We start from the raw sequence: 14,092 nt of genomic DNA on the forward strand, positions 1-14,092 counted from the left end.
TACAATATCCAGGACATGGAAGCAACCTAAATGTCCATCAACAGATGAATGGATAAAGAAGATATGGCACATATATACAGTGGAATATTACCCAGCCATAAAAAGAAACAAAATTGAGTTATTTGTAATGAGGTGGATGGACTTAGAGTGTCATACAGAATGAAATAAGTCAGAAAGAGAAAAAACAAATACTGTATGCTAATGCACATATATGGAATCTAAAAAAACAGTACTGATGAACTTAGTGGCAGGGCAGGAATAAAGACGCAGACATAGAGAACGGACTTCACACGGGGAAGGGGAAGCTGGGACGCAGTGAGAGAGTAGCACTGACATATATACACTACAGATGTAAAATGGATGGGCTAGTGGGAAGCAGCCACATAGCACAGGGAGATCAGCTAGGTGCTTTGTGATGACCTAGAGGGGTGGGATAGGGAGGGTGGGAGGGAGACTCAAGAGGGAGGGGATATGGGGATGTATGTATACGTTACAGCTGATTCACTTTGTTGTACAACAGAAACTAATACAACAGTGTGAAGCAATTATACTCCAATGAAGATTTTTTTTTTTAAAGTACTTTTAGACAAGAAATGCTAAATTTTAAGTTACTACAAATTTGATAGGCAGAATCATCTGAGTTAGTTTTCCCTACTATATTACCTCGGAACTGTATTTAGAAAATATTGCTGAGTTTTTAAGTTTAAAATGAGCATTTAAATGTTCTCCAGATAATCAGTTCTAAACAAAAGAAATTTAGGTAAATTATCTCAGCAGTAGAATACACAAAATGTAGGCCTAATTTAAAACAACAGACCAATGGAGCCTTAAGCAGGTCTATCTCCTACCCCTGCCCACTTTGGTGGTTGAGTGATTTGATGACTTACCTGGGGATCTTGCACAAGACTAGTGAGATAAGATTTCACACTGTAGATTGCCAAATCTAAAAACTAATTATGCCAAGTATAATTATATTTGTGAAGATCAGGTGAAATAGGAGCACTTTTACACTGCTGATGGGAGTGTACTACCTTGAGAAGCAGATTGGCAAGGTATATTGTTGAAGATACGTACATCGCACAGCCCAGGCATTTACTTCTACTTAGGCTCACATTTGTGCACAACCAGATATGTTCATTGCAAGTCAAAAATTAGAAACAACTCAGATTTTTATCTTCGGGCAAATGAATAAACAAATTGTGTTATATCTGTACAATGGGACACCATATTGCAGTGTTTGCTAGGTGTACTAATATCAGCAAATCTCAAAAAAAGTATAAAAACATGCATGTTAGAGTAATCACCTCTGGGCAGAGAGACAGGTGAATGAAATAGGTAAGCAGTACTTAATTCAGAAATCTTGAAATCTGTATGTAATGTTCAATTTCTTTTAAAGAATATGGATATAATATGACAAAATATTAGTGTTTGTTACAGCTAGGTAATAGATGAACTGTTTTTTCTGCATATTTGAAATAGTTCAAAATTTAAAATACATGCCTAGACTTGTCACAGATCTCCATCCCAGCCTGTGTATTTGTAAATCGAAGAGGGAGGAGGATGGTGTTAGTTGGGAAGGTAAAGCTCCCTTACTGATTCTGATTACCTACAGAATAGTTCAAAAACAGTATTCAAAAAAGCAAAAGAGGGCTTCCCTGGTGGTGCAGTGGTTGAGAGTCCACCTGCCAATGCAGGTGACACACACGGGTTCGTGCCCCGGTCTGGGCAGATCCCACTTGCTGCAGAGCGGCTGAGCCCGTGAGCCATGGCCGGTGAGCCTGCGCGTCCAGAGCCTGTGCTCCACAGTCAATGGGAGAGGCCACAACAGTGAGAGGCCCGCGTAATGCAAAAAAAAAAAAAAAAGCAAAGGAAAGTCAGAAATAACCACATTCATTCAGCCTCCACCTCTGCCGAAGGGTTCAGGCATTGATTGTCCTTTCATATCCATTGTTGATAGTCTGTAAATACGGAAAGAGGGCCCAAGTCGCAGTAGTTTATTTATAAGCTGACTTTATATTTTCTTTTCTTCCATTAATGTTTTTACTTGACCCCTAATCTGAAGTTGAAATATGAATCAATTTGTTGTAATGGAGAGGTCCCCTGGAGTTCATGGTGAAACCTAGTTTTGTCACTAATCATTGATGTTACTATGGACTAGTTACTTCATCTTTCTGGATCTGTTGCCTCAAACTGTAAATTGGATGATCATTCAGGTTTCTACCAACCTGAATCAATTTATCAATTTATGATACAATTCAACCTTAGGGACTGTGTTGAAAATTTAACAAAGTCAATTTTTAATAGTATAGTTTAACTTTTAGACAAATCTCAAGAAATAGCAACAATAAACAAATTGGTTACGTCGAAGTTGTTATTTCCAGTTGCATGAGGGGCACAGGTGAAACTTATTTAGAGGGCTTATCAGATGATTATGCGGCATATGTTATTTGTAAATGATGATAGAATTGTCTGTTGCTCAGGAGAAAAACCAGAATGATGTGTCAAATATATATATTTTTTCCATGTATAAACCACAGAGTAGTACTCTCGTATGTTGAAGTCTATGAAAGTGATCTACTTCATATATTATAATTTCTATAGAATTTATAGACTACATTTTGAACTTCTGTCCTCATCTTTTGGTGTTTTTTCAAGGGTAGTTGACCTTACAGAGATAACATCAGAATAGGATCCAAGCCAGAAAGTGGTAGATTAAAATACAAGATATATTCATTATTAAGAAGAAGCAAAAAGTTATAATTTGATATATATTATAGATAATGAAGACTATCAATATTTTCCTGGTGTAAGAAGAATTTCACATTCGACATTTGGAGAGAGAAAAATTTAGACTTGGTTATTTCTTTTGCAGATGGATTTGGTATACGGAAGAATGTTTTCTTACTGATTTTTCTGTGCCATTTTGACTTTTGCATATACAAAAATAGTGTTTAATGATCTTTAGTGGCAGAAATCAAAATTTTAATTCCATAAAATACCTAATTTTGTTGTCAACAGACTTTTTGCAGTGTCCTTGGTGAACATTATACTTCTGCTTTAAAATGTGAAGTAAATGTAGAAGAGAAAGAGAAAGAGACTTCCAGTGTTCACACTTCTGAAAATCAAGGACTAGAATTGCAAGATTATAAATACGAAGTTCAAGGTAATAAAGGCTTTACCACATTACTGAACAGAGTAGTTTTCTTAAATGAACTGATAAACTTTCTCTGTTAATTCATGATTTTATCACTTAGCCAATTTGAGTTATCTTAACATCTTGTTTTTTCAGGTTCATGAAATCTTAAATCTTTAATGTACATTTTTAGTTTTACAATGCCGTAATTGTGATATAAAGAGAACCAAAGCTGTCTACAAGCTTCCTTGTCTCTTTATCCTCTGTTCCTCTACTTCCATCTTTTCCTCACTGTAATTCTTAATTTTATACCATAGATCCAAACCTTTAAAAGTTGTGGTATTTTATTGAATAAGTTTATGTTGGGGTTTTATTTTATTTTATTTTTTTTATTTAGCGGTACGCAGGCCTTTCACTGCTGTGGCCTCTCCCTTCATGGAGCACAGGCTCCGGACGCGCAGGCTCAGCGGCCATGGCTTACAGGCCCAGCCGCTCTGTGGCATATGGGATCCTCCCAGACCAGGGCACGAACCCGTGTTCCCTGTATCAGTAGGTGGATTCTCAACCACTGCGCCACCAGGGAAGCCCGGGGTATTATTTTTTTAAAAAGAATAAGAGGGCTTCCCTGGTGGCGCGGTGGTTGGGAGTCCGCCTGCCGATGCAGCAGACACGGGTTCGTGCCCCGGAGCGGCTAGGCCCGTGAGCCATGGCCACTGAGCCTGTGCGTCCGGAGCCTGTGCTCCGCAACAGGAGAGTCCACAACAGTGAGAGGCTTGCATACCGGGGGGGAAAAAAAAAAAAAAAAGAATACATTCAGTTATCTTTCTTAATAGGAATCCTATATTAGTTCATTTTTACAAATTATAACCTCAATTAATTTTTTTGATATTCTTTCACAGATAAAATGTTTCCTACCCCTGTCCATTTGTATGAAGAATGAACAAATATGTACAAATTAATGAATGCCAAAAGAAATTAATGTATTTTAATGTGAAATTATCAAGTTAATCTTTGTAGCAGGTGTTCCACATTAATGAGGTTTTAATTGTTGGTTACTAAATATATGAATTTTACTTCTAGCAGGCAACTTTCTGAAGTGATGAATAATACTTATTTAAAGAGCAGACTTTTATTGTAGAGTGAAATTATTATAATTGTTTATCATTTAGATTTTCAAGAAAATGTGCAAACTCTTCTCAACAAAGTAACAGAAGAATACAGCAAACTCTTGGTACTTCAGTCACGATTAAGTAAGGTCTGTAAAATGGAAAATGTATTTTGATGTTTGCATTTATTGTATTACCTGCTATTTTGTAAGCTGTTTTTGATCAACCAAGAATTTCTAAAATAAGTGAACATGAAAAGAAAATTAAGGAAAAGTGACACATATTTATAGTATCTAGTGAGCTGAAGGAATTTCTGCAATTTGAATACTCTTTACCCCTTTAGAGAGTTTTTGAAGTCATGATAAAGTTAAAATGTATATAAAATGTCAAATTGTAAACTTTGTGAAACGGTTGCATTTAATTTTACATATAACATTTTTTAAAGCAGTGAGTCTGTTTTAGAGAAAAATGTGATTAGTTGTTTAGAATATAGCTGGTTTCACATGGTGTATTATATAAAATTTCTTTCAAGCAGTTTTAGAAATGTGCACATAAAAAACTACGTAAGAGAGTATAGATGGCATCATATAATTTATTAACTATATCAGAAAAATAACATATTAGTTCTTCCTCTTCTCTTCCCCTCCTTCTTTTTCCCGTTCTATTTTACCCCCTTTCTCCTCTCCCTCTCTCTTCCTCTTTCTGTGTAATTAAAGCACAACCTTATCCAGCCTTTCCTAAAATCTATAAACCTATTCCAGTATCTTACAGATAACTATGTAGGAGGACAGGTGGATGGTGGATAGATTCAAAGCCCTTCTTTAATTCTACATTTCTCTACAATTCACATTTCTCTAGTTTCCTTTCTCCTTCCATTCATATCTAGATATTGAACCCTATTCAGAATCATCATACCATTTTCTTACCAGTACCCTTAGTAGTCTAGATTTCTTGTTTTTCTGCTGCCCTTATCCTGCCCCTGAGAACCCTTCTTCTTCACTCATACTTGGGTTTCTGAGGGCTGCTAAGAAAATTAGATGGTGATGTGGTTTGGTGACACTGTATAATCATGGTCTCTGACTGCAGCTGGACCCTCAGGATCACTTGACAATCCTTTTATGTTGTCATTTATTCTCTCATAGTCCCCTCAGTACATGCTACCTAATGTTATAACTTCCCTCGAGTCATACATTCCATTTCTACTCCCCCTTTTTCTTTGCAGATGGCCTTATTTCTCATTTTTCTGTGAGTATGGGAGCTATCAGTTATAAATTATCTCATCTTGCTGCCTCTAGACCATATGTATTTCTTTAAATCTGGAAATACTCTGTTTTCCTTCTGTCTCAGAAGTTATCCCTTTTCATAACCAAGGTTATTTTATTTCCTGTCCTTTTGTTAACATCACCTTCTGTCTCCTCTAAGATTGATAACCTGTTTCTTCCCTCCCTTCTGTGCTTTCAGCTTCTTTGTCTGTTTTTCTTATTTCTGTCTTTCTTGCCCCTTGCATATTCCTCTTGTCTCCACTATTAAGAACATAACCAATCTTCCTTGAATCTAATATCTCCCTTTGTGGTTTTCTTTCAACTTCATTGTCATATTCTTTGAAGGAAAGAATAGACTGCAGTCATAGTTTCCCATCTCTTCCTGTCTTGCTCTCTCTTCTACCCACTGTAAACAGGCTCCAAACTTACACTTCACTAAACTTTCTTTGGTGAAGGTTACCAGTGAATTCTTAATTATCAAATTTTCTTTCTGCTTTCGTACCTTCCATCCTTATATTCTTTCATTCTTTTAAAAATATGTTGGTTTTCCATATGGCAGTACATAGTTGAAACTATTAAATAGTGTAGGTGGGCTTACAGTAAACAAGTTACTACAGTGATGTTTGTCATTTTGCCTCTTTCCTTTCAGGACAGTGAGTGAGGAACAGTTTCCTTTGGTGAGACACAAACCTCCCTTCCCCAGTGCCAGAATGTGGGAGGCTACTCTGGAACACAAACACCCACACTTGCCTCAGTTCTCCCCAGACACTTCTTTCGGTTTATTTTGAGAAAAACTTATACCTGCCACCAGGCTTCTTCCTGACTGAATCAGCAGAAAGGGCTATACTGTGATTAGTTAAAGGTCAATATATTTGTTTTCTGATCTCTACCTATCATTGATCTCTCTCTGAGCCTGGGGCCTTTCTAGGGTTCTACTAGGTAAGCTAACTGTCTGCTATAACTGTGGCTCCCTTCACGTGTGCTTTAGGCTGCTGCTTCCTCCACCCTGCTTAATCAGTATTCTACCACCCCTTTTCTGTTGAAATCTTTTTTAGTCTCTTTTATTTTTTGGTTTATTATGGATTTATACCTTTTAAAGATTCATTATGATTTTAATTGAGTCATGGGGAGGGAGGAGAGATATATGTCAGAGATCATGAACATAAATGCCTACGTGAGCTCAACTCATAAAGTAAATGAAGAAGACCAAGTGAAAGCTGGAAAAGTGAAACCTGGACAAAACATACCTCATCTAAAGGGGGCATATAGACTGCTCAGCTTCCCATGTTGTTGTCACATAGGAACAGGGCCTAGTCTTGTTTATTCCTTCAGTTTATCAATTTTATGTGAGGTCTTTTGCTTTTTTAAGTGTTGGGAAGTATTAAAAATAAAAAGGTTTTGTTTTTTTTTTTCCTTCCCCCTAATAGGGAAACAATTAGGAAGGAAAAAAAACAAGAAAAACTGTTTGGTACCCAAAAGAATACTTCTGTAGCCTAGAATTAAAGTCAGAGTTCTTTGCAACTGTAGGTATAAACACATGCTCATTGTATCTTGAACTAGTTTTCTTTTTAATTCTGTTATTTTTTTATTTTGTAGTATTAGCTACTTTCTTAGAATATTTTCTTCCCTTAGCTTCTGTGACTTCAATTCTGTGGCTTTTTAAGCCTTCATTGTGGGTTTTGCCCACCCATTTATAGTCACCAAGAATCTGTGCTTGATCTGCTAATTATGCTGTATGCTGCCTTCATTCACTTCCATGGCTTCCAAATCTCTGTCTAGTCAGTTCTTACTCCTGAGCTAGAGTCGTATATCTAATTGGATATCTCTACTCGAGTATCCTTTATGTATGTCTCAATCAACATTGAAATTGAATTTATTAATTTCTTCCCCTTAAACCAGCTTCTCTCCCTTCTCAGTTTTGAAGAGTGGCATTCAACCACAAACTTGAGGATCATATCATCCTAGACAATTTTGTCCCCTAACTCCTGATCTCACATCATACTGAAATATACTCTGAAGGGAGTACAAAAGAAATGAAAGATGTATACCTTGTTCTCATTCATTTATTCAGCCAGTAATTTTTATTTGCTAATTATATGCTAGGTTGTACTGTGTACTGGGAATAAAGCAGTATACGGTGTAAATAGTCACTAGACGGAAGGAATTTATAAATTGATGGATTTCATAGGCTAATTCAAGAAATGTGATGTGTGTATATGTATATAAAATAGTTATCCAAGGCAACATTTAATTAGTGTTCAAAAGCGAAGTACTTTTGAGACTTCCCTGGTGGTCCAGTGCTTAAGACTCCATGCTTCCACTGCAAGGGGCATGGGTTTGATCCCTGGTTGGGGAACTCCAATCCATGTGCTGCAGGGTGCAGCCAAAAAAATAAAAAATAAAATAAAAGCCAAGTACTTTTGGAATTAAGCAAATATGTAGATGAGTATACAGGTGCAAATAATTAAGGAAGAATTCTTGGAGGAAGTGGAACTTGAATTGGACCATGAAAGATGTGTAGGTTTAGGTAAGGAAGGGGAAGGGGAATAGCATTCCAGGTGGAAGAGGTGATATGATCAAAGTCTTGGAGGTGTAAGTGCGATATATTAGGCACATACTGCTCAGAGAGTAATGGACTTTAAGATTAGAGAGGTTAGACTGTACCAAACTTTGAATGCTAGATGACACTTTTGTGGACATTAAAAAGCTGTTGGAGGGGTTCCCTGGTGGCGCAGTGGTTGAGAGTCTGCCTGCCGATGCAGGGGACGTGGGTTCGTGCCCCGGTCCGGGAAGATCCCATGTGCTGCGGAGCGGCTGGGCCCGTGACCCATGGCCGCTGAGCCTGCGCGTCCGGAGCCTGTGCTCCACAACGGAAGAGGCCACAACGGTGAGAGGCCTGCATACTGCAAAAAAAAAAAAAAAAAAAAGCTGTTGGAGATTTGTGATCATGGTCTAGACATCGTGAAGTTGAACTTTTAGGGAGATTAATCTGGTGGCGGCAGTGGGAGGTAGGAAATAAGAAGGGACAATTCATAAGATATTTTAAGGAAGGATCTAAAGAATTTGATAGTTGATGTGGAAGTAAAAGGAGAGGAATAAGACCAAGACAACTCATTATTTTTTTCATTCCCTGTATCAGTGAAACTTACACTTTATGTGTCTGTATAATAAGGCAGAGTATGGGTGTGCTGAGGGGTCCCTAAGACCACTCCTCAGTTCAGTGGTTCTCCAGAAGAACTCACAGGATTCAACATAATAGTGGTACTCAAGGCTAAGACTTACTACAGCAAAAGGATACAAAGCAAAATCAGCCCCATAAAGGTTTGAAAAGGAGCATGGGGCAAAGTCTGGAGGAAATAGGCACAAACTTCTAAAATTCTCTCCTAGTGGAGTCAGAGGAAAACACACTTCATTCCTCTAGCAGTTGTGACGATACGTGCTAAGTTTAGACTACTAAGGAAGCTCACCTAAGCCTAGGAAACCATAGTTCTTTTTTATCAGGTGTCAGCCAAATAGGCATCCTCTGCCAGAATATACCAAATTCAGATTTCCAGAAAGAAAGCATGTGTTCAGCATAAACCATATTGCTTGTACAGTCCAGGCATGAGACTCTTACAATTTAGGGAAACTTTTATATTAGTGTAGAGAACCGTTTACCAGCTAAGTTTCCAGATGCCAGCCAAGGGCCAGACTAGGAAGCAGGCCTTTTTAAAGAGATAGAAATCTCACAACTTCTGTGTTAACTCTTTTCTGCACAATAGATAAAAAAGTGAATTTCACATTTTATCCCAGCAAGTTGGCTACAACTGTAGAGGCATCTCAGAGGTTGGTTGGGATGAGTCAGTCAGCAGTACATCACTGCTTAACCTGTTAGCCTCATCTACTAATCCTCTTCCTCATTTTAGCCATATTGAAATACTTAAAATGCACCCATATCTTTCAGACCCCTGGGGCTTTTTTGCATGCTGTTTTTTCTGTCTTAACACTGTCCTTCCCCCTCCAATTTGCTTAATGTATTCCTACTTATAATTCCAGTTGGTTCAAATGTTATTTCTTTTGTGTCACCTTTTTTTTAAAAACATCTTTATTGGAGTATAAATGGTGTGTTAATTTCTACTTTATAACAAAGTGAATCAGCTATACATATACTTATATCCCCATATCTCCTCCCTCTTGCATCTCCCTCCCACCCTTCCTATCCCACCCCTCTAGCTGGTCACAAACCACCCAGCTGATCTCCCTGTGTTATGCGGCTGCTTCCCACTAGCTAGTACATTTGGTAGTGTATATATGTCCATGCCACTCTTACTTCGTCCCAGATTATCCTTTGTGTCATTTTCTTTACCTATCCTCCTAGACTAGAAATTTCTCCCTCCATTCTCTTAATATCTGTATTTGCACTTACCTTTCTCCATTATTTTAAATACTTGATTACCTTCCTTTCTTTCCTGTTCCATAGCTCCTTGTTCAGACTTTCATTTGTATTACATTACTTTTCATGTTATTGTAATTGTCTACTCTTCTGCCTCTTCCAGTAGACTAAACCCCACTAAACCCTTCAGAATCAGGAAGTCTTCTCTTTATTTTCATTTCTTCTTCTTAGCACAGTGCTTTGTTTAGCACATGGTAAAGGTTTACTATATGTTTGCTGAATGAATTCAGTGACAACATAGAAAGGTTGAGCTGTAAACTGAACTATTTACCTCATGGGCTTTATTTTCTCTAGGGAGTAGGAGGCAAGATCCTTGCTTGAAATGTACACAGCGGGTAGGAGTGAGGTAGAGGATGTGATAAGAGTAGTACCACCTGAAATAGCCTTCATGGGAAATAGCTTTTATCCTGTTGCTCACCTCCTTCTACAGTATCCTTTGTTCATCTAGTATAGCAAGTCCAAACTCATCCCTTGCTTTTACGGTGCTCTTTATACCTGTCTTATTTATCTAGCACAGTTTTCCCCGTCCCTCAAGATCATTGTCGTCACTACTTGTAGCAGGTCATTCTTTCACAGATGCTCTTATTCTTTCTTCCATGTAAACTTTCCTAATCATTGCCCAAAATGATGGAGGCCCAAATCAAATTTGACTTCTTCCATAATTACTCAGACCCACATCAGTCTTTCTTCTGTTATTGCTCTTTAGTCAAACATTATAGTTTGATGCTTCTCTAATTGTTTAATTTTACTTCCCCAATTAGTTGATGAATTCTGTGAGGTTTATGTATGTATCTGCATACACCTTTTTTTTTTTTTTTTTTACTCTCCCTTGTCACAATACTGGCCACATAGTAGACCTAATATTAAATATTTGAGGAATGACTAAATTAATGTATCTGACATATTGCTGCCTAGTTTTAATAGTTAAGGAAATAAGCTGAGGTTTATCTGTTTTTGCTGTTTTCCTTCCTTTTGTATAAAGAACAGCATACATTTGTCAGTTACCTGGTTGTATGTGAGTTATATCCAGAGATTAATAGCAGGTATGTTATTAAGTATTGATAATATAAAATTTACTGTGTATGAGTTAAAATTTCAGAGATCAAGTCATATTTAAATATTATTATGAACTTTATACCAAATTCTGTGCAGCTCCTATTTTTATAGTAAAATGAAATTCCTTCTGGTTTTGAAAGAACATTATGTTTACTAATATAATATCAGTGCTGTGAAGGGAATGGGATGTGAGTCACTGTGTCCAAAGAGAGCGTGGAATAACTTGGAAGGGAAAATATTTGTATTAGAGTGTCACAATTTTAGGTGATTTTGGAAAAAACATTTTAAAGGTAAAGTTGCTTTTATATAGTTTTCACAATCCTGGGTCATACATTTATGTCACTGCTTTTCTTCTGTTATTTTCAATAGATTCAAGGACAGCAGACAGGTGATGTGAAACTTGAATTTGCAGAAGAAAACCTTCCAAAAGAGGAAACAGACTTTTTATCAACCCATCCTCAGATGACAAATTTTCAAGACACTGGTAAATTTTGATTATATACCATAATGTGGTGTTTTTATACCAAATGTTCAGTAATTTGATTTTTTACTTTAAAATTTGAGACAACTTAGTGTGTTGGGCATTTCACTGTAACCCTCTTTGGTCCCAGTTTTCTCATCCTTAAAATGAAAGATTTAGACTACTCATGTCTTCTCACTTCTTACATTCTCTGGTTATAAATTATTTTCAATTTAAAGACAAAATTGGTAGTTTTAGGGGTACTGCAGCCATGAAGATATAAGAAATGATCTTGAATTACACTATTCATGTTTTCTTGTTATCATCAGTCTAAATGAGTTTAAATTGATACCTGAGTTATTACTACTAAAAACATTTTTCAAAGAATTAATATTCTCTGCACATTCAAAACAGTGATTGTGGTATTTCACTAAGAAATTTGTATTGAAATGTGCATTTTCTTCCATTCATGTAACTCAGATGTTTGTCATAAAAGAAAGTTATCTGCTCTGCAATATACCGAAAAAATTAAACAACTTGAAGGACAAGTTCAAGAATTAGAAAAACTCATATCCTCTTTGCAGCAGCAACTGAAAGAAACGGAAGAAAACTATGGGGCAGAGATTCATTCTTTGCAGGAAAGGCTACGAGCTGTTAATGAGTTCACAGTTCAGCCAAGGTATCCATCTACTTATAATTTCATTCAATAGTATTTGTAGCTTAGTAACAGTCATAGTATGGTTGTGTTAAGAAAAAAGTGTAACTTAAGCGAATTTGCTTGAAAGAGATGGGCTATAGCATTGCCAAGAAATAAGAACAGGAGATAATTCTTCATCTCTGAAATGTGTGAAGTAAATGTTAATGTAAACCAAATACATTTTATAATAGGAATTTTACTTATACCTTTATTTTTATAAAGATGCTTGTTGTTATGAATATGCTAAGTTAAATCAGGCGGTGTGCATGTTACTTGTTTATTGTATGCCCAGTCTTTGCTACTTTGATATGGGGAGTACACAAAGAATATAAGATACGATCATTCCAATCATACTGGACTTTCTCCACTTGGTTGTCTAATGCTCAGATTCACCATGTCCAAAACACAACTCTGGATCTTGCCTTCAAAATTTGCTCCTCTGCAGCCATCTAACTCCATCTCTGGTGACTCACTTCCAGTCTATCAAGAAATGCTGTTATCTCTACTTCCAAAATAAATCTAAACTGTACCACTTCTCATCCCCTGGTCCCTGCCATCATCATGTCTCACTTGGATTACTGCAACAATGGATCTCCTTGCTTCTACTCTAACTCTTCCCTAAAGTTTGTTCTCAACACAGTTCTAAATTTTTGCTTTTAAAATTTAAGACAAATCATGCTATTCTAGTGCTCTTCTGTTCTTACTGTGCCTTACTAGGACCTGTATAATGGGTCCCTATTATCTCTGAATTTACCTCCCGTGGACTTGCTTGTCACTTACTATTGTAAAGCCACATAATCTCCTCGAGATACTCAAACCGTCAGTATGCTCCTGCCTTATGAATTTCTCTCTCATTGCTTTTCCTCTACGTGGAATGATATTTCTCTAGATATTTCCATGCCCAACACACTCACCTCCTTTGGGTCTTTTACTCAGATGTCATGTTCTCATGAGGCCTATCCTGATCACCCTATTGAAATTAAAATCATCCCTGATAACTCTGTATATGAATTTCCTGCTTCATTTTTCTATATTAACTGTTTTTATATATATAAAACTATATATTTATATAAAATGAAAATAAGTCTATATTATATTTGGAGGGGAGGTTTATTTATTTGTTTTTGTTATCTGTCCCCTGTGAAGGAGTTCAGGCTTTGTAAGGGGATTTTTGTTTATTTATTCACTGTATCCCAAACCCTATAATAATTCCCTATACATAGTAGGTGCTCAATACATATTTGTTAAATGAATGAACAGTTTATAATTTAGTAGGGAAGTGTGCTGTAGTATTTAACTAGCTCTATAAAGTCCTCAGAGATTTAACCTAACTTTGACTGGCTCTGCTGCTCTAAAAGTGATGTCTCTATAGGCACTTGTTATTGGAACCTAAAGACAAGGGGGTTTTTTGTTTTGTTTGGGGGTTTTTTTTGAAGACAAAATACTGAATTTCCACACTTCTTTAGAAGCATTCTGTTTCTCCATCTTTTATTCAGGGTCTGTATGTAGGCTTTGGAATTGTTTATCCAGCATTAGCACAGCCTTATAAAGCTTCCATTTTATTTGAGGTCAGTGGTTCCCAAACTTTACCATGCATTAAAAACATTGGAGGTTTTTGAAATTATTCGAGTTTGAAATTATTATTTTTTCATTGTTATTATTGAAATTACAGGTTACTGGATTTTACATTTGAAGAGTTAGATTCAGTAGCTTTGAGATGGATTCTGGTCATTTATATTTGTAACAAGATAATTCTGAAGCAGGCAGTCCATAGATTGATATTTGGAAACTATTACTTTAGGTTTTTTGATACGAAAGAAAATAGGTATACAGCAAGAACTCTTTCATAACCACTTACAGTATTTCAAGTTTCCTTCCTTTCATTAGTGATGTTTTCTCTCCAAAGCATGAAGAAAAGGAAGTTTTCTGGAAGTGTAGACCTACTT

General features: G+C 36.6%; 1 protein-coding gene across 1 annotated transcript in view; it reads left to right on the forward strand.

Moving 5' to 3' along the window:
- The window catches only part of AKAP9 (A-kinase anchoring protein 9), a 156,680-nt gene that overhangs the window by 48,491 nt on the left and 94,097 nt on the right, over positions 1–14,092 (forward strand). The window contains exons 12-15 of the mRNA XM_067042493.1: positions 3,019–3,163; positions 4,303–4,388; positions 11,359–11,473; positions 11,930–12,128. Of these exons, the coding sequence (XP_066898594.1) occupies positions 3,019–3,163; positions 4,303–4,388; positions 11,359–11,473; positions 11,930–12,128 (545 nt within the window). The remainder of the gene's footprint in view (positions 1–3,018; positions 3,164–4,302; positions 4,389–11,358; positions 11,474–11,929; positions 12,129–14,092) is intronic.

The sequence above is a fragment of the Kogia breviceps genome, chromosome 9 (assembly GCF_026419965.1).
Source record: "Kogia breviceps isolate mKogBre1 chromosome 9, mKogBre1 haplotype 1, whole genome shotgun sequence".
NCBI lineage: Eukaryota > Metazoa > Chordata > Mammalia > Artiodactyla > Physeteridae > Kogia > Kogia breviceps.